The 25,616-nt window shown below is 44.1% G+C and overlaps 1 protein-coding gene across 1 annotated transcript in view; it reads right to left on the reverse strand.

Moving 5' to 3' along the window:
• The window catches only part of PLCB3 (phospholipase C beta 3), a gene marked incomplete in the record, with an annotated part of 460,897 nt that overhangs the window by 164,235 nt on the left and 271,046 nt on the right, over positions 1-25,616 (reverse strand). Inside the window, 4 exon segments of the mRNA XM_053720071.1 lie at positions 1,294-1,474; positions 7,471-7,555; positions 11,421-11,503; positions 22,671-22,828. Coding sequence (XP_053576046.1) covers positions 1,294-1,474; positions 7,471-7,555; positions 11,421-11,503; positions 22,671-22,828 — 507 coding nt within the window.

The following is a 25,616-nucleotide window of genomic DNA, read 5'->3' on the forward strand; positions in this document are numbered from 1 at the left end:
TAAAAAAAAATGGTCGTGTACACAGGCTTTATATATATATCTTAACATAACAAGAGTATTGCATTGAGCAATGATACTTTTTTTATAGGACTAACTATACATTTATAAGATGACAAGCTTTCAGAAGAATTCCTTCCTTTCTCAAGTCTGAAGCAATACTGGCCAATTCAATGGGATTTACAGATTATAATTAAAACACAGGATGGCTAAAAAGAACAGCAAGTGTTAAAGTGGTCTGAGTGCAGGGAGAGGAGGGGGTGTTGTAAAAATAATGAGGGGGGCTTAGGTGACAGAGGCAGACAGTGTCCAGTGTAGGAGAACAGACAGGGGAAATATATAGATTTACAAAGAGCATATAATGACAAAATTATATATCAACATGGAATCAATACGTATAAAGATGTGAAATGATGTATACAGGGGGGAATATAAGATAGTAAAAAAAGGAGAAAGGAAAGAAAGGAAAAAAAAGGGAATAATAATAATATTAATAAGTGTGGACATGGAATATACAATGTAATTGACTATATGAAAGTACATTAAAACGTTTTTTTGTAATGTGCTTTCATATGGTCAATTACATTGTAATTTACCACTATATCGTTTAAATTCACTATCCCAGGAACAGTTTTTATTTGCATCTAAAAAAAGTAATTTGGTCATAATTTGCTGATATTGAGCATGCATGTAACCTAAAGAAACATATTTGGAAATCACTTTTTAAAATAATTGGTACAATATGCTTGAAAATCTATCAACATCCTCCTGGCTTTGATGTTAAAAAAAAAAAAGATAATTAAAAAGGACATAAAACAGGTTGAGATATGTGCATATCCTAAAAATAATTTACATAAAAAAATTGTTAAAAAATTGCTGGCAAGTATTTTAAAATAATTTTTAAAAATAAGCAAAATTAATTACATAGCTAAGCCGCCTGGAGAAGCCAACTCCACCCCCCTTATCAGTGTTTAGACACGGGCATTGTATTTCAACTGAATTCATAGCTTCTAGGCATGCTCCAGCAAATAATCCCTGTTCACTTTTGCATTCTACTAAAACAACAATAGATATAGATACAGCCATAGAAGGAAATGTGTGGGGGGAGTTAGAGCTTTACAATTCAGAAACTAAAAAGAAATGGTTAATTGTGAGGCAATGCAGTATTAATTTGCAGGTAAAGTAATTAAAGTACATATTATATTTTGTCTATATCCCAACTTGTTTTATGTCCCTTTAAGAAAAAAAAAATATTCCTTCAAATAGAATCTTTCCTCAGTCTACCTGATTACACACCTGGTGCCGGTGAATCACACACACTGGATGTATCACTGTAGGTATTAGATGGCTGCTCGCTGACTCTCCTCTTCACGCTGCCATCCGGGCCCTTTACTGCTACTCTGTGTCGCTTTTTGTTTTTAACAAGGATTTTACCCAGAAGCTCCTGGGGGCTGGGGAGGGGCACACCAGGTTGCAGCTACAAATAACGACACAGTGTGTGAAATATAGACAATGAAAGAGAATATAGGAGTCAAAGAGCATGAGTATGGCTTTCCAGTCGAAACGCGTTAGCAATTTGTGAATTTTGCATGTTTTTGTTTTATTGAATTAATTTCTTATTTAAAAAAATTACAAATTCTTTTCACTTTTTAGGAGAGGAGTGCTGATCTGAGCTTTAAGAGATTTAGTGGTATTTAAAGAGAAGAAAACAAAGATGGTGAAGGAAAATGCAGATGTAGAAAAGAGGGTCTGACAAAAAGAAAACTAAAAAATAAATTTTGCTTACCTGATAATTTCCTTTCCATCTGTATGTGGAGAGTCCACGGCTTAATTCCTTACTTGTGGGAATACAGAACCTAGCTACCAGGAGGAGGCAAAGACACCCCAGCCAAAGGCTTAAATACCTCCCCCACTTAAATACCTCCCCCACAGTCATTCTGCTGATGGAACAAGGAGCAGTAGGAGAAATATCAGGGTATAAATGGTGCCAGAAAAACAAACAAAAAAATTTTTGGTCCGCCCAATGGAGAAAACGGGCGGGGGCCGTGGACTCTCCTCATACAGATGGAAAGGAAATTATCAGGTAAGCATAATTTATGTTTTCCATCTTAACATGAGTAGTGTCCACTGCTTCATCCCTTACTTGTGGGAAACATATACCCAAGCTCTAGAGGACACTGAATGAAAACGGGAGGGTAAAAAAAAAAAAATAGAGGCGGACCCTATTCTGAGGGCACCACAGCCTGCAAAACCTTTCTCCCAAAAGCTGCTTCAGCTGAAGCAAAAACGTCAAATTTGTAAAACTTTGAAAAAGTATGTAAGGAGGACCAGGTAGCTGCCCTACAAATCTGCCCCATAGAGGCCTCGTTCTTAAAGGCCCAAGAGAAAGTCACTGCTCTAGTGAGTCGTAATCCTCTAAGGAGACTTATGTCCCGCTGTTTCATATGCTAAGCTAATAATGCTCCTCAACCAAAAAGATAGGAAAGTAGAAGAAGCCTTCTGTCCTCTACGCTTCCCAGAATAGACAACAAACAATGATGAAGTCTGTCTAAAATTTCAAAGCCTGAACCACATCCAAATTATGAAGTAATCGTTCCTTCGAAGAAGAAGGATTAGGAAACAGGGAAGGAACCACAATCTCCTGATTGATGTTGCGATCAGACACCACTTAAGGGAGAAAACCTAACCCATTACGAAGAACAGCCTTATCAGCATGTAAAACTAGGTAAGGAGGCTCACATTGCAAGGCCACCATCTCAGAAACTCTGCGTGCCGAAGCAATAGCCAGTAGAAAAAGAACCTACCAAGACAGAAATTTAATGTCAAGGAGAAGCGAAATGTCTAAACACAGGCGTGATTCTAGACAGAGTCGGAACAAAAGACTGTATATCAGGAAGCTCAGCGAGCCTCTTGTGTAATAACACAAATAGAGCTGAAATCTGTCCCTTTAAGGAACTAGCGGCTAATCCCTTCTCCAAACCGTCTTGGAGAAAAGAAAGAATCCTGGATACCTTGACCTTATGCCAGGGGAATTCACATTCTTCACACTATAATAAGTAGGTCCTCCACACCTTATGATAGATGCGATGGGTGACCGGCTTTCTAGCGTGAATGAGAGTATCAATCACACTCTCAGAAAAACCTCTCTTGGCTAGGACTAAGCATTCAATCTCCACACAGTCCGCCTCAGAGAATCCAGGGTTTTATGAACAAAGGGACCCTGTTCCAGCAGATCCCTGCAACAGGGTAACCTCCATGGAGGAGATGATGACATCCCCACAAGGTACGCAAACCACATACGTCGCGGCCACGATGGAGCAATCAGAATAGTCGAGGCTTGCTCCTGCTTGATGCGGGCCACTACCCGAGGTAGAAGTGGCAACGGTGGAAAAATGTAGATTAGTTTGAACCCCGAGGGCACTGCTAAGGCATCTATCACTGCTAAGGCATCTGCCTGCGGCTCCCTGGACAGTGACCCAAATCTGGGTAGCTTGGTATTGAGTCTGGACACCATGAGATCTATCTCCGGCGTCCCCCATCTGTTGCAAATCTCTGCAAACATTTCGGGATGGAGAGACAATTCCCCCGGATGAAACTATTGTCTGCTGAGAAAGTTTGCTTCCCAGTTGTCTACACCTGAAATGTGGATCACTGACAACAAGCAGTTGTGGGCCTCCGCCCATTCCAGAATCCGAGATACTTCCCTCATGGCTAGGGAGCCTCTCGTTCCCCCTTGATGGTTGATGTAAGCCACCGAGGTAATGTTGTCCGATTGGAATCTGATAAACTGGGAGAAACCCAGAAGAGGCCAAGCCTTCAGAGCGTTGAATATCCAAAAATGTTGATCGGGAGGAGAGATTCCTCTCGAGACCACCAGCCCTGTGCCTTCCTGGCACCCCAAATAGCTCCCCATCCTGATAGACTTGCGTCCGTAGTTACAATCTCCCAGGATGGTCTCAAGAAGGATGTCCCCTGGGACAGGCAATCTGGATATAGCCACCAAGAGAGTGATTCTCTTGACCGGTTGTCCAAAGAAATCTGTTGGGATAAATCAGAGTGATCGCTGTTCCATTGCCTCAGCATGCACAACTGAAGAGGCCTGAGATGGAACCTGGTGAATGGAATGACATCTATGCTGGACACCATGAGCCCAATTACCTCCATACACCGGGCCACAGATGGCCTTAAGGAGGTCTGGAGGGCAAGACAATTGGAAGTAATTTTGTATCGTCTCTGGTCTGTAAGGAATATCTTTATGAATATGGAATCTATTATCGTTCCCAGGAATTTCACTCTGGTACTGGGAACCAGAAAACTCTTTCCTGAGTTTATCTTCCATCCATGAGATTGAAGAAGAAGAGATCTTGAATGGTCATCTGCCAGCCGACAGGACAGAGCCTGAACCAGGATGTCGCTCAAGTATGGCGCTACTACAATCCCTCTGGATCTCGCCACCGCGAGCAGAGCACCCAGAACCTTTGTAAAGACTCTTGGGGCAGTAGCCAGACCGAAAGGAAGAGCCACAAACTGGAAGTGCTGGTCCAGAAACGCGAATCTTAAGAACTTCAAGTTTATCGTAGTCATGAACTGTCCCTCTTGAACCAAGGGCAGAATGGACCTTATCGTCTCCATCTTGAATGATGGATTAGACAGAAACTTGTTTAAGCACTTTAGGTCTAGAATCGGGCAAAACGTACCCTCCTTCTTTGGGACCACAAAAAGATTTGAGTAGTACCCCAGACCTCTCTCTGTTAGAGGTACTGACACAATGACTCCTAGGGAGGAGAGATCCCTCACACACCCTAGAAAAGCATCTAGTTTTTTCGGTCTTGAAGACAGATTTGATAAGAGGAATCTGCCCCTGGGTGGATGAGATTTGAAACCTATCCTGTAACCTTGAGCAATGACCTCCAGAACCCAAGGGTCTTGCACGTCTCCCAGCCAAGCCTCCACAAAAAGAGATAGTTTGCCCCAATATGATCTAGTGATGGATCGAGGGCCGCCCCTTCATGACGATTTTGTCTTGGCGGGCTTCTTGTTCTGCTTGGATTTATTCCAAGATTGAGATGGTTTCCAAGTTCCCTTGGATTGATTAGGCTTCGCGGAGGGCTGCTGGCATTGGGATTTATCCGAACGAAAAGGACGAAAATTAAGACCCTCTCCTTTAGGTTTATTCTTCTTATCCTGCGGTAGAGAAAGGCACCCTTGCCCTCGTGACCGCGGATATGATAGAGTCCATGCCTGGACTGAAAATAATCTTCCCCTTAAATGGAAGGGAAAGCAATCTCGATTTTGAAGTCATGTCAGCAGACCAAGACTTCAGCCACAGCAGCCACAGAGACCTACGGGCTAGAACAGAAAAGCCTGATGTCTTGGCATTCAAGCGAATAATCTGCATTTTTGCATCACAGATAAACGAACTAGCTACCCTCAAGGCCCTAATTCTTTCCTAGATTTCCTCGAGGGGAGTTTCCACCTCAATCATCTCCGACAGAGAGTCACACCAATAGGTAGCGGCTGCCACCACTGCAGCAACCGCCGCTGCAGGCTGAAATAAATACCCTGTGTGCTGAAATATCTTTATTATCCATGGGCTCCTTAAGTGATGAACTATCCTCAAGTGGGATAGTGGTGCGCTTAGTGAGCGTGGAAATAGCTGTATCCACTTTCGGGACCGACCCCGACAACTCCAATTGAGAGTAATGGACCGGAAACAATTTCTTAAAGGAAGAAGAAGGAGAAAAAGAGGATCCAAGCCTTTCCCATTCATTCTTAATAATATTTGCCATCTTTACGGTAACCGGGAAAGTCTGTGGCACCACCCTATCCTCATAAACCTTATCAAGCTTAGGAATAGAAGTTTCCTCGGGTAACTTAGGTTCTGGAACCTCTAAAGTTGCCAACACTTCCTTTTAACAGAAAGCGTATGTGCTCTATCCTAACTCTAAAGTCTGGTTCCCCTGCAGCCGGAGGTTTAGAGGCAGCCGATTCCGACCCAGAAAAAGCCTCCTCTGAAGTATCAGAGGCGCCTTCATCAGCGGATAATCTAGTATCAGATAAATCCAACAAGTTGGCAGATGATCCCTGGGAAAGATAGCAGTATTTAACCTTTCGTTTGCGCTTAGCAGGGAGAGGTAAAGCACTGAAGATGAAGACCGCAGACACTACCGTTTGCAACTGTTCGTTAAAGTCTGGCGGTAGGAGGGCCCCTCCCGAAGGATCAGCAGTGCAATGGGAAGCTGCATGTGTAATAGGAGATGATTGCAGGGAACGCACCTCGTGGGACGGAGACCCCTCAGAGGTGGACGGCTCAGTGGTACTAAACATCTTGGTCTTTTTAGATATAATTACTTTATCAAGGCATGTGGAACATAATTGAGCAGGCAGGTATACAGTAGCCTCCTCACAATAAAAGGTATTAGATCTTGGTAAAGAGGGAGTACCCTCTAACGCATCAGTCCTCCATAGCTTGCGCTTTGAAGATGGACTATAGAAAAGAAATAAAAGGCACCTTTATACCCCCAATGGCCGGGGCACTCACCACCTCCTATGACCCAGGTCCCACAGAGAAACTGCTTCTTCTCCTGTAAACTGCACGGTCAGGAAAGAGGAAGTTAATGAGGCCACACCCGGTCATATGGAGTGCCATGCAGGACTGCCCCTGATGCAGGAAGAAAAGCATGCCAAACTAACAGGCCGCGCAGTTATATAAAACCTGAATGTTCCCACATCTGCCAGAGCCTCATCTCACACGTTGCAGCATAAAACATAATAAAGCAAATCATGTATAAATCCCCCCTTTTCAATAATCTCCTTCCGGAGAAATTAACGCTTGATTCCATACAGATAAAGGAGTCACACTGTGACCCTGTCTTCTTACGTTATCATATGAGTATAAAATGGAACGATCTTACCGGAGTCAACACTGTGGAACAGACACACAGCCTCTCAAGTTTGACAGTCTTGTAGCATCACACCTGACATGGACTTGAGTGATAGAAGCAGGCAGTGAAACTCGTCAACAATGATTGCTTAGGAGTTGTAAATACGAGTCTGGATGGTTTTAAAGAAAGACTCTCCCTGCATCTCCAGACCCTAACCTTCATCAATGCTCTCACTGAGAGGCTGACAAGACTACTTAAAACTCCAGTCCCATACCGAAGAGTACTACCCACCATAAGAGACTACTCTGAATCTTCCAACATTTGCCATCCTTCTGTGAAGAAAGGCAAAGAATGACTGGGGGATGAGGGGAGTGGGGGAGGTATTTAAGTCTTTGGCTGGGGTGTCTTTGTCTCCTCCTGGTAGCCAGGTTCTGTATTCCCACACGTAAGGAATGAAGCCGTGGACTCTCCTCATATTAAGATGGAAAAAAGTCTATTAAGATTCAGTAAGTAAGCCCTTGAAAGCTAAAATAAAGATCATGTGGTATAGAGTAAGGGGATAGTTACAGATACGCAACAATTTGCTCACAGGATATTTCTCCAGTGGGTCTATCAAAAGTGCGTCGCCAAAGATGTTCCTGCAGTACTCAGCCATCTTGGCTTGCTGTTTGGCCCTGTGTGAATAAACAAAAATGAATCTAAAAGCGGCAAGAAAAAAGCAAAACAGATAGCAAGAGAAAAGAGAGACAGAGCGGGTGTCAGGGAGGTTAGACTGAAACAGAGGAAGGGACTTGTGAGGTTAGGAAGACAAAGGGCGTAATGATCTAAAACTCGCCAATATGGAGGGAATTCACACAAAATCTTTGGGGGCTTTTTTTGAGTATTATATTATAATGTATGTCTCTCTCCTTCACATTTAGAACTCAGCATAACTAGAAAAACTGCTCTTTTTAAAAGGGATCTCTCAGTACTGATGAGACTTGTTAGAGAATCTCGCCAGGGAGGAGAGCTGTAGATCATTAGGCCCAAAGAGCGAGAGACAAAGGGAAATACAGTCAGAGAGATAAAGAGTCAGAAATAAAGAAAGAAGATAGAGCAAAACAGAGAGAGAGGGAGAAAGACAGAGATAAAAAGCGGTAAAGAGAAAGAAATAAAGGGCCAATTAGCTAAAGGCCTGTGAGATTCTCTAAGCTGGTTGAGTTCTGTAAAGGCAGCTTTTATCTTGGGTGCGTCTCACAAAGGGGCGTTCGCTACATATAAATGAGATGAGTACATTATAATACATGCATTAAACAATCTTATTAAAAGAATAACTGAAATATCAAGATAAAAAGAAAAGAATTGTATTGTTAAATTGCATCTGCAAAAAATTGTATTTTATAGAAAATTGAAATTTGTAATGGAATTATGAAGGGGGGGCAATGCACACAGTAGAACTCTCAGTATAACTGTGTGATATTCATACTTATTAGTACGACATTCAAAGCGTATTGTTTTCCCCACCTCTAGTGGGCTGAACATTTTCTCCCTGCAGATCTCACTGTTTTATCTCACATGTAATGTGATTTATATTGGCTGCAGGATTTAATATTTACAGTGTGCCCAATGATTTATTTACTCTCCCTAGTTAAGTTTCTCTTTCCAGAGAACCTCATCATTTACTATGGGAACATCTTGTAACTCACAGGGGCACAGGGCCGCCCCCCCCCCTTTCTTTACAGAATAACTAGGGGCAGCCCCTGCAAAAAAAAAAATGGTGTGAATTTTAGATCATTTGGACCAGAGACAGAAATAGAGAAAGCAGCAAAAGTACAGTAAGATACAGAGTGGGAAACATTACAGCCACGAGAAAGCAGATTGTAAACGGAAGCTCAGGACAATGAGACAAACGTTTTGCTACAGCACAATATACTGTAATAATAAATCACTTCTGCGCTTTAGTAAACAATATGTAGTGTCCAGATTTACATAAAACCACTTTACTGAGAATATTAGTGACAACAATACATAAACACTGCAACACTGATAACTACTCCAACATTGCTTGGTTTAATATTGCTCTCTCCTTTATTGGTCTGTTTCTTAAGTGCTGTTTAAAATATGGCCACTAGGTGGTGCTCATTATATTTTATCCTATGAAATATAAACATGCTTATTTTCTAGTCAATGAACATTAGTGGTAAGTGGACAACTGATACTGCAGTATTTGTTATAAGTTCACTCATTGTGGGCAAAACAAACAGAGACATGAATCAGTACTTTATAAAATATGCTTTATTTAAAGCACTACTATAGTCAAAACACTATAAGCCCTAATTTGCTCAAATATGTTTATTTTAGCACTACCAAATCTATGTGTTTCATCCCCACAAAGGGGGTGATCAAATCAGCAGTCTCATGCCCAAGCTGCCGGTTGCTGTTACTGATTGGCTTGCCAGTCATTTCTTCTTGGGAGCAGAAGTGCTCTGTGGCCCCAAATGGTAATTTAACTATGTGTTTAACCTACTTGCAGAGGTTAAATCAATACTGGCTGTTGGTAAATACACAAGGGGACCTATACAACTAATGGAGGACATATGTGTGTATTTTGCAACTGGACACAAGAGCATTTATTGTTTATTAAAATAACATTTACTGACAGCTATACATTGGTATATATGTACTGACTTTTATTGCAAATATATCTTATTCATAATTTTACATATTGATGACAAAGGCGTATTCTGTGCCCCAAATCTTCTGTCATCAGAAAGGAACATCATCTTGTTGTTCTGGTCGGCGCATGCGCTGATTGTTGGTTTTTGTTTGTGAGTTCTGAGCATTTATCAAGTGTCTTTGGCTGTTGAAGCGTTTTGCGGTAGATATTTTTTGATAACTTGTGGTCAGTGGTTGCTGATGTCAGTGCTGTCTATGCATCGTATTAGTGAATTGTCTAATATCTAAATTGGATATTTTTCAGATACGTAAATGGTGTTATCATTTGCAAAGTAATCACTTCTATGACGGAAAAGGAATATCACAAGCTGTAAAACAGCAGATAAACTCCATCAAAATTATTTTAATCTAAAATGGTTATTGGTTAAAAAATATGGACAACGCCTTTACATCAATTCCCCATCTTTGCACAACCACCAGTGTTATATTAATATACTTTATAACATTTAAACCTCTGCCTGTTTCTAAGCACCTGCAGGCCGCCTCTTATCACATGCTTTTTTGTTTGTTTTTCACAACAGGAGACTGCTTGTTCATGTGGGCCATATAGATAACATTGTGCAACCTTTCCTGCTTGGTCATTGTCCTAACTTCTGGTTAATTCTAAACCTCACTAGTCCTTAAATAGACGTTGTACTGGGAAACTTGTCTCTCCTTAAAGGGACATGAAACCCAATTTTTTTTCTTTCATATTCAGATAGAGAATACAATTTAAAAAAAAGTTTCCAATTTCCTTCTATTATCACATGTGCTTTGTTCTCATGTTATTCTTTGTTGAAGAGATATCTAGATAGGTAGCGTGCACATGCCTGAAGCTCTACATGACAGGAAATAGTGCTGCCATCTAGTGCTCTTGCTTATGTATGACATTGTTGTAGAACCGCTGCCAAATATTCCTGCTTTTCAACAAAGGATAACAAGAAAACAGAGTACAGTTGATAATAGCAGTAAATTGGAAAGTTGTATAAAATTGTGTGTTCTATCTGAACCATGAAAGAACATTTTTGGGGTTAATGTCCCTTTAATGTGTTTCCAATAACTTGTTACACCAACTACAGAGTATTAAACGTAAATTAAATGTAGGTTTATTTTTCAACAGCTGCTCTCAATAAACATGTCCATTTAAGTGGGCTAAGCCTGCGGAAACAACAGATCTCTTTATATTATCTCTCTGTATATACAAAGGTTTCATTTTCTTCATCTCTTTCTATACACAAACGAATGTGCTATTTCAAGTAACAAAGTAAAGATAAAGCTAGTTGTAAACAATTGAATACACTCCAGCAGGTAGAATGTAGCACATTTTCCAGTACACTGTCCCTTTAACCAGGAAACAGGAGAGTGTTTAGATACTTTATTCCTGTAAGCACCAAATGATTAAAATCTACATTTTTCTATCAGACAATTTGTGCACTCATTAAAACCAGCGCTGTATTCACACACAGCTTGAACACCTTAAAAAGCAGCAAGCAAATGAGATTTTGACATTTTAAAGGGACACTACGATGCATGCAAGTTAAAGGGATATGAACCCAAACATTATATTTTATGATTCAGACAGAACAAATCATTTAAAAAAAGTTTCTAATTTACTTCCATTATCAAATTTGCTTAATTCCCATGATATTCTGTGTTGAAGAGATACCTAGGTAGGCATCCGGAGAACTATATGGCACTTAAATAGCATTTTCTTTCCTGATAAAGTAAAATATTTATTTCAATTGTTGTCTAATGTTCCAGCACATTATTACGTGAGGGAATAAAATATCATTTCTTCCCACATGATAATGAAAACAGAGATTAACATATAGAACAGGAACTTACGAGTCAACATGGTTTTCGAAGGACAGAATGACTGGAAATGGCGATGTCTTAAAGGCACTCTCTGCTATCGCTTCTATCACCTCCTGTGTGAGAGACAACATAAGGTAGGTCAGATGGTTAGTGAGTAGTCAGTAAGGGGAGACTGAGGGAGAGAGAACGTAAGGTAGGTCAGATGGTTAGTGAGTAGTCAGTAAGGGGAGACTGAGGGAGAGAGAACGTAAGGTAGGTCAGATGGTTAGTGAGTAGTCAGTAAGGGGAGACTGAGGGAGAGAGAACGTAAGGTAGGTCAGATGGTTAGTGAGTTGTCAGTAAGGGGAGACTGAGGGAGAGAGAAAGTAAGGTAGGTCAGATGGTTAGTGAGTAGTCAGTAAGGGGAGACTGAGGGAGAGAGAACGTAAGGTAGGTCAGATGGTTAGTGAGTAGTCAGTAAGGGGAGACTGAGGGAGAGAGAACGTAAGGTAGGTCAGATGGTTAGTGAGTTGTCAGTAAGGGGAGACTGAGGGAGAGAGAAAGTAAGGTAGGTCAGATGGTTAGTGAGTTGTCAGTAAGGGGAGACTGAGGGAGAGAGAACGTAAGGTAGGTCAGATGGTTAGTGAGTTGTCAGTAAGGGGAGACTGAGGGAGAGAGAAAGTAAGGTAGGTCAGATGGTTAGTGAGTAGTCAGTAAGGGGAGACTGAGGGAGAGAGAACGTAAGGTAGGTCAGATGGTTAGTGAGTTGTCAGTAAGGGGAGACTGAGGGAGAGAGAACGTAAGGTAGGTCAGATGGTTAGTGAGTGGTCAGTAAGGAGAGAGACTGAGGGAGAGAGAACGTAAGGTAGGTCAGATGGTTAGTGAGTTGTCAGTAAGGGGAGACTGAGGGAGAGAGAACGTAAGGTAGGTCAGATGGTTAGTGAGTTGTCAGTAAGGGGAGACTGAGGGAGAGAGAACGTAAGGTAGGTCAGATGGTTAGTGAGTAGTCAGTAAGGGGAGACTGAGGGAGAGAGAACGTAAGGTAGGTCAGATGGTTAGTGAGTAGTCAGTAAGGGGAGACTGAGGAAGAGAGAACGTAAGGTAGGTCAGATGGTTAGTGAGTGGTCAGTACTAGGAGAGAGACTGAGGAAGAAAGAACATAAGGTAGGTCAGATGGTTAGTGAGTGGTCAGTACTAGGAGAGAGACTGAGGGAGAGAGAATGTAAGGTAGGTCAGATGGTTAGTGAGTGGTCAGTACTAGGAGAGAGACTGAGGAAGAAAGAACATAAGGTAGGTCAGATGGTTAGTGAGTGGTCAGTACTAGGAGAGAGACTGAGGGAGAGAGAATGTAAGGTAGGTCAGATGGTTAGTGAGTGGTCAGTACTAGGAGAGAGACTGAGGGAGAGAGAATGTAAGGTAGGTCAGATGGTTAGTGAGTTGTCAGTAAGGGGAGACTGAGGGAGAGAGAAAGTAAGGTAGGTCAGATGGTTAGTGAGTAGTCAGTAAGGGGAGACTGAGGGAGAGAGAACGTAAGGTAGTTCAGATGGTTAGTGAGTAGTCAGTAAGGGGAGACTGAGGGAGAGAGAACGTAAGGTAGGTCAGATGGTTAGTGAGTAGTCAGTACGGGGAGACTGAGGAAGAGAGAACGTAAGGTAGGTCAGATGGTTAGCGAGTGGTCAGTACTAGGAGAGAGACTGAGGAAGAAAGAACATAAGGTAGGTCAGATGGTTAGTGAGTGGTCAGTACTAGGAGAGAGACTGAGGGAGAGAGAATGTAAGGTAGGTCAGATGGTTAGTGAGTGGTCAGTACTAGGAGAGAGACTGAGGAAGAAAGAACATAAGGTAGGTCAGATGGTTAGTGAGTGGTCAGTACTAGGAGAGAGACTGAGGGAGAGAGAATGTAAGGTAGGTCAGATGGTTAGTGAGTGGTCAGTACTAGGAGAGAGACTGAGGAAGAAAGAACATAAGGTAGGTCAGATGGTTAGTGAGTGGTCAGTACTAGGAGAGAGACTGAGGGAGAGAGACTAAGGGAGAGAGAATGTAAGGTAGGTCAGATGGCTATTGAGTGGTCAGTACTAGGAGAGAGACTGAGGGAGAGAGAATGTAAGGTAGGTCAGATGGTTAGTGAGTGGTCAGTACAGGGAGAGAGACTAAGGGAGAGAGAATGTAAGGTAGGTCAGATGGTTAGTGAGTGGTCAGTACTAGGAGAGAGACTGAGGGAGAGAGACTAAGGGAGAGAGAATGTAAGATAGGTCAGATGGCTATTGAGTGGTCAGTACTAGGAGAGAGACTGAGGGAGAGAGAATGTAAGGTAGGTCAGATGGTTAGTGAGTGGTCAGTACAGGGAGAGAGACTAAGGGAGAGAGAATGTAAGGTAGGTCAGATGGTTAGTGAGTGGTCAGTACAGGGAGAGAGACTGAGGGAGAGAGAATGTAAGGTAGGTCAGATGGTTAGTGAGTGGTCAGTACTAGGAGAGAGACTGAGGGAGAGAGAGAGAATGTAAGGTAGGTCAGATGGTTAGTGAGTGGTCAGTACTAGGAGAGAGACTAAGGGGGAGAGAAAATGTAACGTAGGTCAGATGGTTAGTGAGTGGTCAGTACTAGGAGAGAGACCATAAGGTAGGTCAGATGGTTAGCGAGTGGTCAGTACTAGGAGAGAGACTGAGGGAGAGAGAACGTAAGGTAGGTCAGATGGTTAGTGTGTGGTCAGTACGGGGAGAGGCTGAGGGGGAGAGAATATGAGGGACATGCCGATGTCTTAAAGGCACTCTCTGCTATCGCTTCTATCACCTCCTGTGTGAGAGACAACATAAGGTAGGTCAGATGGTTAGTGAGTAGTCAGTAAGGGGAGACTGAGGTAGAGAGAACGTAAGGTAGGTCAGATGGTTAGTGAGTGGTCAGTACTAGGAGAGAGACTGAGGAAGAAAGAACATAAGGTAGGTCAGATGGTTAGTGAGTGGTCAGTACTAGGAGAGAGACTGAGGGAGAGAGAATGTAAGGTAGGTCAGATGGTTAGTGAGTGGTCAGTACTAGGAGAGAGACTGAGGGAGAGAAAATGTAAGGTAGGTCAGATGGTTAGTGAGTGGTCAGTACTAGGAGAGAGACTGAGGAAGAAAGAACATAAGGTAGGTCAGATGGTTAGTGAGAAGTCAGTACTAGGAGAGAGACTGAGGGAGAGAGACTGAGGGAGAGAGAATGTAAGGTAGGTTAGATGGTTAGTGAGTAGTCAGTAAGGGGAGACTGAGGGAGAGAGAACGTAAGGTAGGTCAGATGGTTAGTGAGTAGTCAGTAAGGGGAGATTGAGGGAGAGAGAACGTAAGGTAGGTCAGATGGTTAGTGAGTAGTCAGTAAGGGGAGACTGAGGGAGAGAGAACGTAAGGTAGGTCAGATGGTTAGTGAGTGGTCAGTACTAGGAGAGAGACTGAGGAAGAAAGAACATAAGGTAGGTCAGATGTTAGTGAGTGGTCAGTACTAGGAGAGAGACTGAGGGAGAGAGACTGAGGGAGAGAGAATGTAAGGTAGGTCAGATGGTTATTGAGTGGTCAGTACTAGGAGAGAGACTGAGGGAGAGAGACTGAGGGAGAGAGAATGTAAGGTAGGTCAGATGGTTAGTGAGTAGTCAGTAAGGGGAGACTGAGGGAGAGAGAACGTAAGGTAGGTCAGATGGTTATTGAGTGGTCAGTACTAGGAGGGAGACTGAGGGAGAGAGACTGAGGGAGAGAATGTAAGGTAGGTCAGATGGTTAGTGAGTGGTCAGTACAGGGAGAGAGACTGAGAGAGAGAGAATGTAAGGTAGGTCAGATAGTTAGTGAGTGGTCAGTACTAGGAGAGAGACTGAGGGAGAGAGAATGTAAGGTAGGTCAGATGGTTAGTGAGTGGTCAGTACTAGGAGAGAGACTAAGGGGGAGAGAAAATGTAAGGTAGGTCAGATGGTTAGTGAGTGGTCAGTACTAGGAGAGAGACTGAGGGAGAGAGAACATAAGGTAGGTCAGATGGTTAGCGAGTGGTCAGTACTAGGAGAGAGACTGAGGGAGAGAGAACGTAAGGTAGGTCAGATGGTTAGTGAGTGGTCAGTACAGGGAGAGAGACTGAGGGAGAGAGAATGTAAGGTAGGTCAGATGGTTAGTGAATGGTCAGTACTAGGAGAGAGACTAAGGGGGAGAGAAAATGTAAGGTAGGTCAGATGGTTAGTGAGTGGTCAGTACTAGGAGAGAGACTGAGGGAGAGAGAACATAAGGTAGGTCAGATGGTTAGCGAGTGGTCAGTACTAGGAGAGAGACTGAGGGAGAGAGAACGTAAGGTAGGTCAGATGGTTAGTGCGTGGTCAGTACGGGGAGAGGCTGAGGGGAGAGAATATGAGGGACAGAGGGAGAGAGAGAATGTAAGGTAGGTCAGATGGTTAGCGAGTGGTCAGTACTAGGAGAGAAACTGAGGGAGAGAGAACGTAAGGTAGGTCAGATGGTTAGTGAGTGGTCAGTACTAGGAGAGAGACTGAGGGAGAGAGAAAGTAAGGTAGGTCAGATGGTTAGTGCGTGGTCAGTACGGGGAGAGGCTGAGGGGGAGAGAATATGAGGGACAGAGGGAGAGCGAGAATGTAAGGTAGGTCAGATGGTTAGTGAGTGGTCAGTACAGGGAGAGAGACTGAGGGAGAGAGAATGTAAGGTAGGTCAGATGGTTAGTGAGTGGTCAGTACTAGGAGAGAGACTGAGGGAGAGAAAATGTAAGGTAGGTCAGATGGTTAGTGAGTGGTCAGTACTAGGAGAGAGACTGAGGAAGAAAGAACATAAGGTAGGTCAGATGGTTAGTGAGTGGTCACTACTAGGAGAGAGACTGAGGGAGAGAGAACGTAAGGTAGGTCAGATGGTTAGTGAGTGGTCAGTACTAGGAGAGAAACTGAGGGAGAGAGAACGTAAGGTTGATCAGATTGTTAGTGAGTGGTCAGTACTAGGAAAGAGACTGAGGGAGAGAGAACTTAAGGTAGGTCAGATGGTTAGTGAGTAGTCAGTATGGGGAGAGACTGAGGGAGAAAGAACGTAAGGTAGGTCAGATGGTTAGTGAGTGGTCAGTACTAGGAGAGAAACTGTGGGAGAGAGAATGTAAGGTAGGTCAGATGGTTATTGAGTGGTCAGTACTAGGAGAGAGACTGAGGGAGAGAGAATGTAAGGTAGGTCAGATGGTTAGTGAGATTTTAGTACTAGGAGAGAGACTGAGGGAGAGAGAACGTAAGGTAGGTCAGATGGTTAGTGAATGGTCAGTACTAGGAGAGAGACTGAGGGAGAGAGAACGTAAGGTAGGTCAGATGGTTAGTGAGTGGCCAGTACTAGGAGAGAGACTGAGGGAGAGAGAATGTAAGGTAGGTCAGATGGTTAGTGAGTGGTCAGTACTAGGAGAGAGACTGAGGGAGAGAGAATGTTATTTAGGTCAGATGGCTAGTGAGTGGTCAGTACTAGGAGAGAGACTGAAGGAGAGAGAATGTAAGGTAGGTCAGATGGTTAGTGTGTGGTCAGTACGGGAAGAGACTGAGGGGGAGAGAATGTGAGACACAAAGGGAAAGAGAGAACATAAGGTAGGTCAGATGGTTAGTGAGTGGTCAGTACGGGGAGAGACTGAGGGAGAGAGAATGTAAGTTGAGGAAAAAAGAGAGAACGTAAGGTAGGTCAGATTGTTAGTGAGTGGTCAGTACATGTAGAGAATGAGAGGGAGAGAGAAACAGAGCGAGAGGAAAAGAAAAAAGAGATGGAACTTTGGGAGACAGAAGGAGAGAGAGAACATAAGGTAGGTCAGATGGTTATTGAGTGGTCAGTACAGGGAGAGACTGAGGGAGAGAGAATGTGAGATAGAGAGAACATAAGGTAGGTCAGATGGTTAGTGAGTGGGGAGAGACTGAGGGGGAGAGAATGTGAGAGACAGAGGGAGAGAGAGAACGTAAGGTCAGATGGTTTATTGACTGGTCAGTATGGGGAGAGACTGTGAGTTGAGGGAAAGAGAGAGAACGTAAGATAGGTCAGATGGTTAGTGAGTGGTCAGTACAGTTAGAGAATCAGAGGGAGAGAGACAGCGAGAGGGAAAGAAAAAAAGATGGAAAAACATAAATTATGCATACCTGATAATTTCCTTTTCTTCTGATGAAAAGAGTCCACAGCTGTATTCATTACTTTTGGAAAATAAGAACCTGGCCACCAGGAGGAGGCAAAGACACCCCAGCCAAAGGCTTAGATACTCCTCCCACTCCCCTCATCCCCCAGTCATTCTGCCGAGGAACAAGGAACAGTAGAAGAAATATCAGGGTGAAAGTTGCCAGAAGAATAATAAGGACGCCCCACATAAAATTACGGGTGGGGAGCTGTGGACTCTTTCCATTAGAAGAAAAGGAAATTATCAGGTAAGCATAATTTATGTTTTTCTTCTTAAATGGAAAGAGTCCACAGCTACATTCATTTATTTTGGGAAAACAATACCCAAGCTATAGAGGACACTGAATGCCAAGACGGGAGGGTACAATAGGCGGCTCATACTAAGGGCACCAGGCCTGAACCTCTACCCAATAAAAAACCCTGCTTCGTCCGAAGCCGAGAACATTTTAAGAGGAAAAAGCCCAAAAGACACTGACTCACAGTCAGTCCAGAAGCCAAACTAGAAACCGCAAAACTGACTCAACTGAGCCAACAGTCCTCCAGGAGACACTGTCGACCAACAGACGGTCCCCCACCCTCATCCCCCACAAATGAAGGAGACACCAGTCGAAACTCCCAAAGGGACAAGGTAAAGGAGAACCAAGGAAACCGAAATGTCCCCTAATATAAAAAAGAACACCTCCAAGAGTGAGCCCAGCTCACAGAGACCCAAAGGGGACCAAACAGGGTAAGGAGGCCACGCCTATACAAAGCGAAACCCGGGACAAGACTGGGCACAGAGACAGAAAAGACGTCTCTCCAACATCCTGCAATGCAACTGAAGAGGCAAAGTCCTCCCAGTGTCTGATCATAGAATACCAAAGCATTCACCATTAAAAAGTGTGTAATACACCCAGGTGAAAAAAAACAAGTTTGAGAACACAGAGGGTACTTGCGAGGAGGAAGAAGCAGTCAAGCAAGAAACAGACCGCAAAAGCAATCCCCAGACAGAGGGCACGCTCCAGGACACCTAAGTCGCTGGACCTACACACAGGTCAATAAAAAGGGAAACACCAAACCTCAATCGAGGCCCCCCGAGAAGGGGGAATACCCTCAGAACCCGAAGGAAGAGTAAACCCTCTTCTGAAATCAATTGAGCAAGTTGAAAGGAAAATCTATAACCTAGCAGACTGAGCTAACAGGATAGACTCAACAAGGCTCACACATCCTGAAGAGAATACAACCGAACGCAGCGCCCTAGACCGCTCGGCCATCCTGACCTGCAGACCCACACCCAGCTGAACCAACCCAGCCTCAGGAATCCAAGACAGGGGAACAAAAGAATCCCGAAACAGGTGCAGGAACAAGCGTATCCCCACAGAGTACAAGTACAACCCAACTCTGAAAACAGACAGCAAGGCCATAGACCTAAGGATCTATCAAAATAAAGGCCCAATAAGTCTGACTTGGAGCCAGCAAGACCCCAGGGGAAACCCATCCCCCACCTTTCCGCCTCCCATCTAGGAGAAGCGCCAAGCAAGGACTCTATATCCATAGGGAGAATATCCCCTAAGGAAAGAGATGATGCCGGAAGGGCAACAACTGTACTCAAGGCCCAAAATCACTGGCTAATGGGAAGAAAAATTCCCAACACAGATGTCTTAGGAAAGGACCCCCATACAAATAGTTTGCCAATCAGAGGCACAGCCAACCCATTTGCCTGCAGAGCAGGGAATCCATGGGAACACTGGCAAGCTGACCAGGGGAATGCAACCCGAAGGCGCACCAGAAATTGGACATTTGGCGCCAGCAGCTGGGTATGAACCAACAACCCTTGAGGCGCAAGCCACACCACTAACCACCAGATGATGGTGGCAAAGAGTAAAAAATACTCTGAAAACCTGGCCAACCATGACCAGGTTAGGTAGATGGACCAAGGACATAGCTCAAGTTCCGACTACCGTGGAACACCCCGATCAGCCCTGAGATCCAAGATTCCAAAACCACCCAAGACTGGGTCAGGAAAAAGGCCAAGTGAAGCTTCAGCAACCGGAAGTCTCAGGGAGAAAAAACAGGTCCGGGCACCTAATAGTTCAGGCAAACCTTACCCTAGAACTAAACACCCCAGCAGGCCAAAAAGCAAGACACAAGGGATACGGATGCATATCCAGAGATTCCGGAGAGCGAGAAGAACTCGAAAGCTCCGACCAAAGGAAGGAACCACCCCTAGCTAAAGTCCAACGCTCCATGGAGCCAGGCTAGAAGTCATATGAAGATACTTCTCAGAGCCTCAGAACAACCAAGGGATACCTCAAGGTAAAAAAAATCCTACTAGCAGGACTAGTCTCCCTATCACCTCCGCACAAGCAGAGGACACAAATAAGAGAAAGGCAGTAAGCCTACCTAGCTCCGGAATACTCTGAGCTAAACAAAGTCCCCACAGGGAACAACCATCACCCGGAAACACAGATCCCTAAAAGGAGATCCAACTCACCCGGAGACAATGGAAGAAGACCCAAAGGTCTCTTATAACTCAGACAGACAGTACACATCAAATAGTAAGCGCTGTATCTAGATACACTATAAATAGCTTACACGTACACCTACAAGGTGTCAAGAGCTGCAACTGGTTTCAAACTGCAAACCTTCCGCATGCTAGACAGCTATCCTGTACAAGCTGTTGGACCAAGCCCATAAGGACAAATCCAGAGGCCTAAAAATGAAGGCCAAACCACTCAACTGCGGTAAGGGGCGTTAAGCCCTCCAATCCTCCACCGCATGAGGGAGGAAAACTCTAAGTTCTGATGAAGTCAGATGTCAGATAGAATGACGCGGCGTAAAACTCCCCTGCCCGGCCATCTATGACTGAAGGCTATAAAAACTGAAACAATCCTTCCCGCCTCACGGACCCACAGGTCCTCTCGAATGCTTAGTTGAACATGAAAAACAATGATAACCTGAGCACTTGGCCCTTCAACCGAACCAACCGAGCAGAACAGCGCTACGTGTCTGAACAGCCGCAAGACCGAACAAACCCGACAGGACCAGCCTGCACCTAGGGTCCTAACCGGCAAGCTGCATAAATTCTCCCTCATAGGGGAAAAAACTGAAAACAGAAATTTTTAACATAGGACTAACATGTCCAAAACAACTACCGAAGAAGTAATAGAGTATCAATCCCAGAAGGTTCCTGAAGGAAACAAAAACAAATAAAAGACATCCCATCGGATATAAATAAAATATAAGGCAACCCGGAGGTTAACGCCCAAAAAGACACAGGCCTACCCACAGGACCAGCCAAACGGAGCCCTATCTTTCAAAAACTTGGAAAGATCTCAAACAAATGACAATCAGGAGATTACTTCATCCCCACATGTCTAATGAGGTGCACCATTCGAATTAGCAGACATAAAATCCCCATATCTGGTAACAATAGGGTCATTCAATAACTGAAAAACATGTCTGAGTACCACGCAAAGGCGCGCAATCCTGTAACGAAAGGCACAACACTCAGGGACAGTTACACCCGCGGGGAACTGTAGAGGCCCTCCCCAAGGTGGAAGGCCCGGGACAATAGGGCACGAGCACATTCTCAAAGAAACATCTGGTCTCTGCAGACAAACAATCGCCAACATTATGTGGAAACGAAAATGTGCTGCAACCTCCGGGGGAACACCCACCCTGCATGGAGGAATCAGAAACTGGATTACGCGCGTGTGAAGAAGTATGAATTTGTAGGGAACTCGCCTCACGGAGGACAGGACCCCCAGAGACGGATGGCTCAGCAGTCCCTTGATTCCCCGAGCCCGAGGAACCAGGCGCTCTGAAATGGCATACGGAAAAAAACTGGTTGACATGTGTCAACAAGGCCAATCCGGATTCGTCACCGGACACAGTATCTGAATCTGAAATCAAAATAGTCTAGGTATAAGAATCCTCTGTAACTTAATCTGAAACGAGCACGGTTTCAGCATCAGAATCCTCCATAATTGGATAGAGGAAATATCAATATGGACTAAAGTATGAAAACAAAAACGGCACCTGACACCCACAATGGCTGGGGCACTCACCACCTCCTATGACCAGACCCCTGCGGACTAGAATATCTCCTTCGTCACACAGTCAGGAATGCGGAAATGGGGAACACAACCACGCCCGAACACAAGGTGAACCGAATAGTCCAAAAAAGCGCGACCAACCAAAAGGCTGCGTCACTTCCAAAGGCCTCAAAGTTCCAACCATGAGCCCATAAACATCACACATAAGCAGGTTGAATTACATAACAAACATGATTATAAACCCCCCTGTTCAATAACCTCCCTCAGGAGATATTAACCCTCGATTCCAAGAAACTAACAGAGACTCACTGAGACACTTATGTCATATAGTTAGACCCGCAACGGTGTGTAACCTCTCTGGAAAACATTCACATTACAGTACATTGACGATAAAGTAAAATGAAACAATCTTACCGGAATCTACGCCGTGGAACAGGAACACAGCCTTTCAAGTGTGACTAATAGTGGCATTGCCTCCGCCATGGACTCGAGAGAAGAAAGCAGACAAGGGAGCGAAGTTCGGCAACGCTGATGGTTTGAGGAGCTGTTAATGAGTCGGGATGGTTTCGCATAAAGACTCTCCCTGCATCTCCGGACTCTAACTTTCATCCAAGCCCTCACTGAAAGACTGACAGGACTACTTAAAACTCCTGTCCCATGCCGAGGAGCACTACCCTCCATAAGAGACAAAAAACAAAAATGTAAAAATTCTGAAACGTCTCTACCAACCTCCTGGAACGAAAGGCAAAGAATGACTGGGGGATGAGGGGAGTGGGAGGAGTATTTAAGCCTTTGGCTGGGGTGTTTTTGCCTCCTCTTGGTGGCCAGGTTCTTATTTTCAAAAAGTAATGAATGCAGCTGTGGACTCTTTCTATTTAAGAAGAAAAGAGTGAGATAAAGAAATAAGGGCTAAATTAGAGGATTGTTATCCAGAAACAAAATGAGTGTGGAGTAATGTCAGGGAATGCTCTTGTCAGACAGAGAGGGGGGGTGTTATTAAAACTGTGAGCTTTGATCTGTCTCCATAGCACAACCAGAAGGGATAGAGATAGAACATGTCTGACAGTTAGATGGTTAAACACAGCACAGTAAGTGGGTGACCTCTGTCAGTAACTTATGGAGCTTCTGGCACCTTGAAGGGGATCTCGGTGGTCATGGTGAACCCATGGGTAATGAAAGGCTCATCGTCCTGGGGTCGTCCCTTCCAGCAGTCCAGCTCGATACATCGGCAGCCGGTGAGCAGCACTTGCCTGTACATCTCTACTGAGGAGTTACCGGTCAGCTGTCCAGCTAGGGGCAATAGACGGGCACAGTGAGTGATGTAGAAACATTATATAACCTTCTACTGTCAATAGTGCTATGAAAAGGGCCCTTGTACATACAGGTATATTTATGGGGTTCCCAGACAGGGAACATTGACACCCTCAATCATCAACTGGTGAAGCAAAAGGCTGGCTCTTTCATGCAACCCCACCCCCTACTCTTGCACAATCTATCACGCGACAGCAGGAGTTGTAAATTACACCCAGCCTGGTGTGATTTTATTCCACAACCTCTGAGGAGGAGAAGAGCGTGTTTCATAAATTGCGGTTGCACATGTGAGTCTGCACCACAAATGGCTCAGAAGCTGCGCACACAGCCTGATAAATTAGCCCCATAGTACATAATCATCAACTAGAGGGAAGTTTATCAAATTGTGCAGAGTATTTTTATATGCACACTTTCTGAGGCACCATTTACTACTGAGCATGTGCAAGAGTTAACAGTGTATACGGATATGAGTCTGTGATTGGCATGTGTGTATCTCAGGTTGGTTACAAGCTGGCATGTGTGTATCTCAGTTTGGTTACAAGCTGCCATGTGTGTATCTCAGTTTGGTTACAAGCTGCCATGTGTGTATCTCAGTTTGGTTACAAGCTGGCATGTGTGTATCTCAGTTTGGTTACAAGCTGGCATGTGTGTATCTCAGTTTGGTTACAAGCTGGCATGTGTATATCTCAGTTTGGGTACAAGCTGGCATGTGTGTATCTCAGGTTGGTTACAAGCTGGCATGTGTGTATCTCAGTTTGGTTACAAGCTGGCATGTGTGTATCTCAGTTTGGTTACAAGCTGGCATGTGTGTATCTCAGTTTGGTTACAAGCTGGCATGTGTGTATCTCAGTTTGGTTACAAGCTGGCATGTGTGTATCTCAGTTTGGTTACAAGCTGGCATGTGTGTATCTCAGTTTGGTTACAAGCTGGCATGTGTGTATCTCAGTTTGGTTACAAGCTGGCATGTGTGTATCTCAGTTTGGTTACAAGCTGGCATGTGTGTATCTCAGTTTGGTTACAAGCTGGCATGTGTGTATCTCAGTTTGGTTACAAGCTGGCATGTGTATATCTCAGTTTGGTTACAAGCTTGCATGTGTGTATCTCAGTTTGGTTACAAGCTGGCATGTGTGTATCTCAGTTTGGTTACAAGCTGGCATGTGTATATCTCAGTTTGGTTACAAGCTGGCATGTGTGTATCTCAGTTTGGTTACAAGCTGGCATGTGTGTATCTCAGGTTGGTTACAAGCTGGCATGTGTGTATCTCAGTTTGGTTACAAGCTGGCATGTGTGTATCTCAGTTTGGTTACAAGCTGGCATGTGTGTATCTCAGTTTGGTTACAAGCTGGCATGTGTGTATCTCAGTTTGGTTACAAGCTGGCATGTGTGTATCTCAGTTTGGTTACAAGCTGGCATGTGTGTATCTCAGTTGGGTTACAAGCTGGCATGTGTGTATCTCAGTTGGGTTACAAGCTGGCATGTGTGTATCTCAGTTTGGTTACAAGCTGGCATGTGTGTATCTCAGTTGGGTTACAAGCTGGTATGTGTGTATCTCAGTTTGGTTACAAGTTGGCATGTGTGTATCTCAGTTTGGTTACAAGCTGGCATGTGTGTATCTCAGTTTGGTTACAAGCTGGTATGTGTGTATATCAGTATGGTTACAAGCTGGCATGTGTGTATCTCAGTATGGTTACAAGCTGGCATGTGTGTATCTCAGGTTAGTTACAAGCTGGCATGTGTGTATCTCAGTTTGGTTATAAGCTGGCATGTGTGTATCTCAGTTTGGTTACAAGCTGGCATGTGTGTATCTCAGTTTGGTTACAAGCTGGCATGTGTGTATCTCAGTTTGGTTACAAGCTGGCATGTGTGTATCTCAGTTTGGTTACAAGCTGGCATGTGTGTATCTCAGTTTGGTTACAAGCTGGCATGTGTGTATCTCAGTTTGGTTACAAGCTGGCATGTGTGTATCTCAGTTTGGTTACAAGCTGGCATGTGTATATCTCAGTTTGGTTACAAGCTGGCATGTGTGTATCTCAGTTTGGTTACAAGCTGGCATGTGTGTATCTCAGTTTGGTTACAAGCTGGCATGTGTATATCTCAGTTTGGTTACAAGCTGGCATGTGTGTATCTCAGTTTGGTTACAAGCTGGCATGTGTGTATCTCAGGTTGGTTACAAGCTGGCATGTGTGTATCTCAGTTTGGTTACAAGCTGGCATGTGTGTATCTCAGTTTGGTTACAAGCTGGCATGTGTGTATCTCAGTTTGGTTACAAGCTGGCATGTGTGTATCTCAGTTTGGTTACAAGCTGGCATGTGTGTATCTCAGTTTGGTTACAAGCTGGCATGTGTGTATCTCAGTTTGGTTACAAGCTGGCATGTGTGTATCTCAGTTTGGATACAAGCTGGCATGTGTGTATCTCAGTTTGGTTACAAGCTGGCATGTGTGTATCTCAGTTTGGTTACAAGCTGGCATGTGTGTATCTCAGTTTGGTTACAAGCTGGCATGTGTGTATCTCAGTTTGGTTACAAGCTGGCATGTGTGTATCTCAGTTTGGTTACAAGCTGGCATGTGTGTATCTCAGGTTGGTTACAAGCTGGCATGTGTGTATCTCAGGTTAGGGTACAAGCTGGCATGTGTGTATCTCAGTTTGGTTACAAGCTGGCATGTGTGTATCTCAGTTTGGTTACAAGCTGGCATGTGTGTATCTCAGTTTGGTTACAAGCTGGCATGTGTGTATCTCAGGTTGGTTACAAGCTGGCATGTGTGTATC

This window comes from Bombina bombina, chromosome 7, assembly GCF_027579735.1.
Source record: "Bombina bombina isolate aBomBom1 chromosome 7, aBomBom1.pri, whole genome shotgun sequence".
In the NCBI taxonomy this organism is placed as follows: domain Eukaryota; kingdom Metazoa; phylum Chordata; class Amphibia; order Anura; family Bombinatoridae; genus Bombina; species Bombina bombina.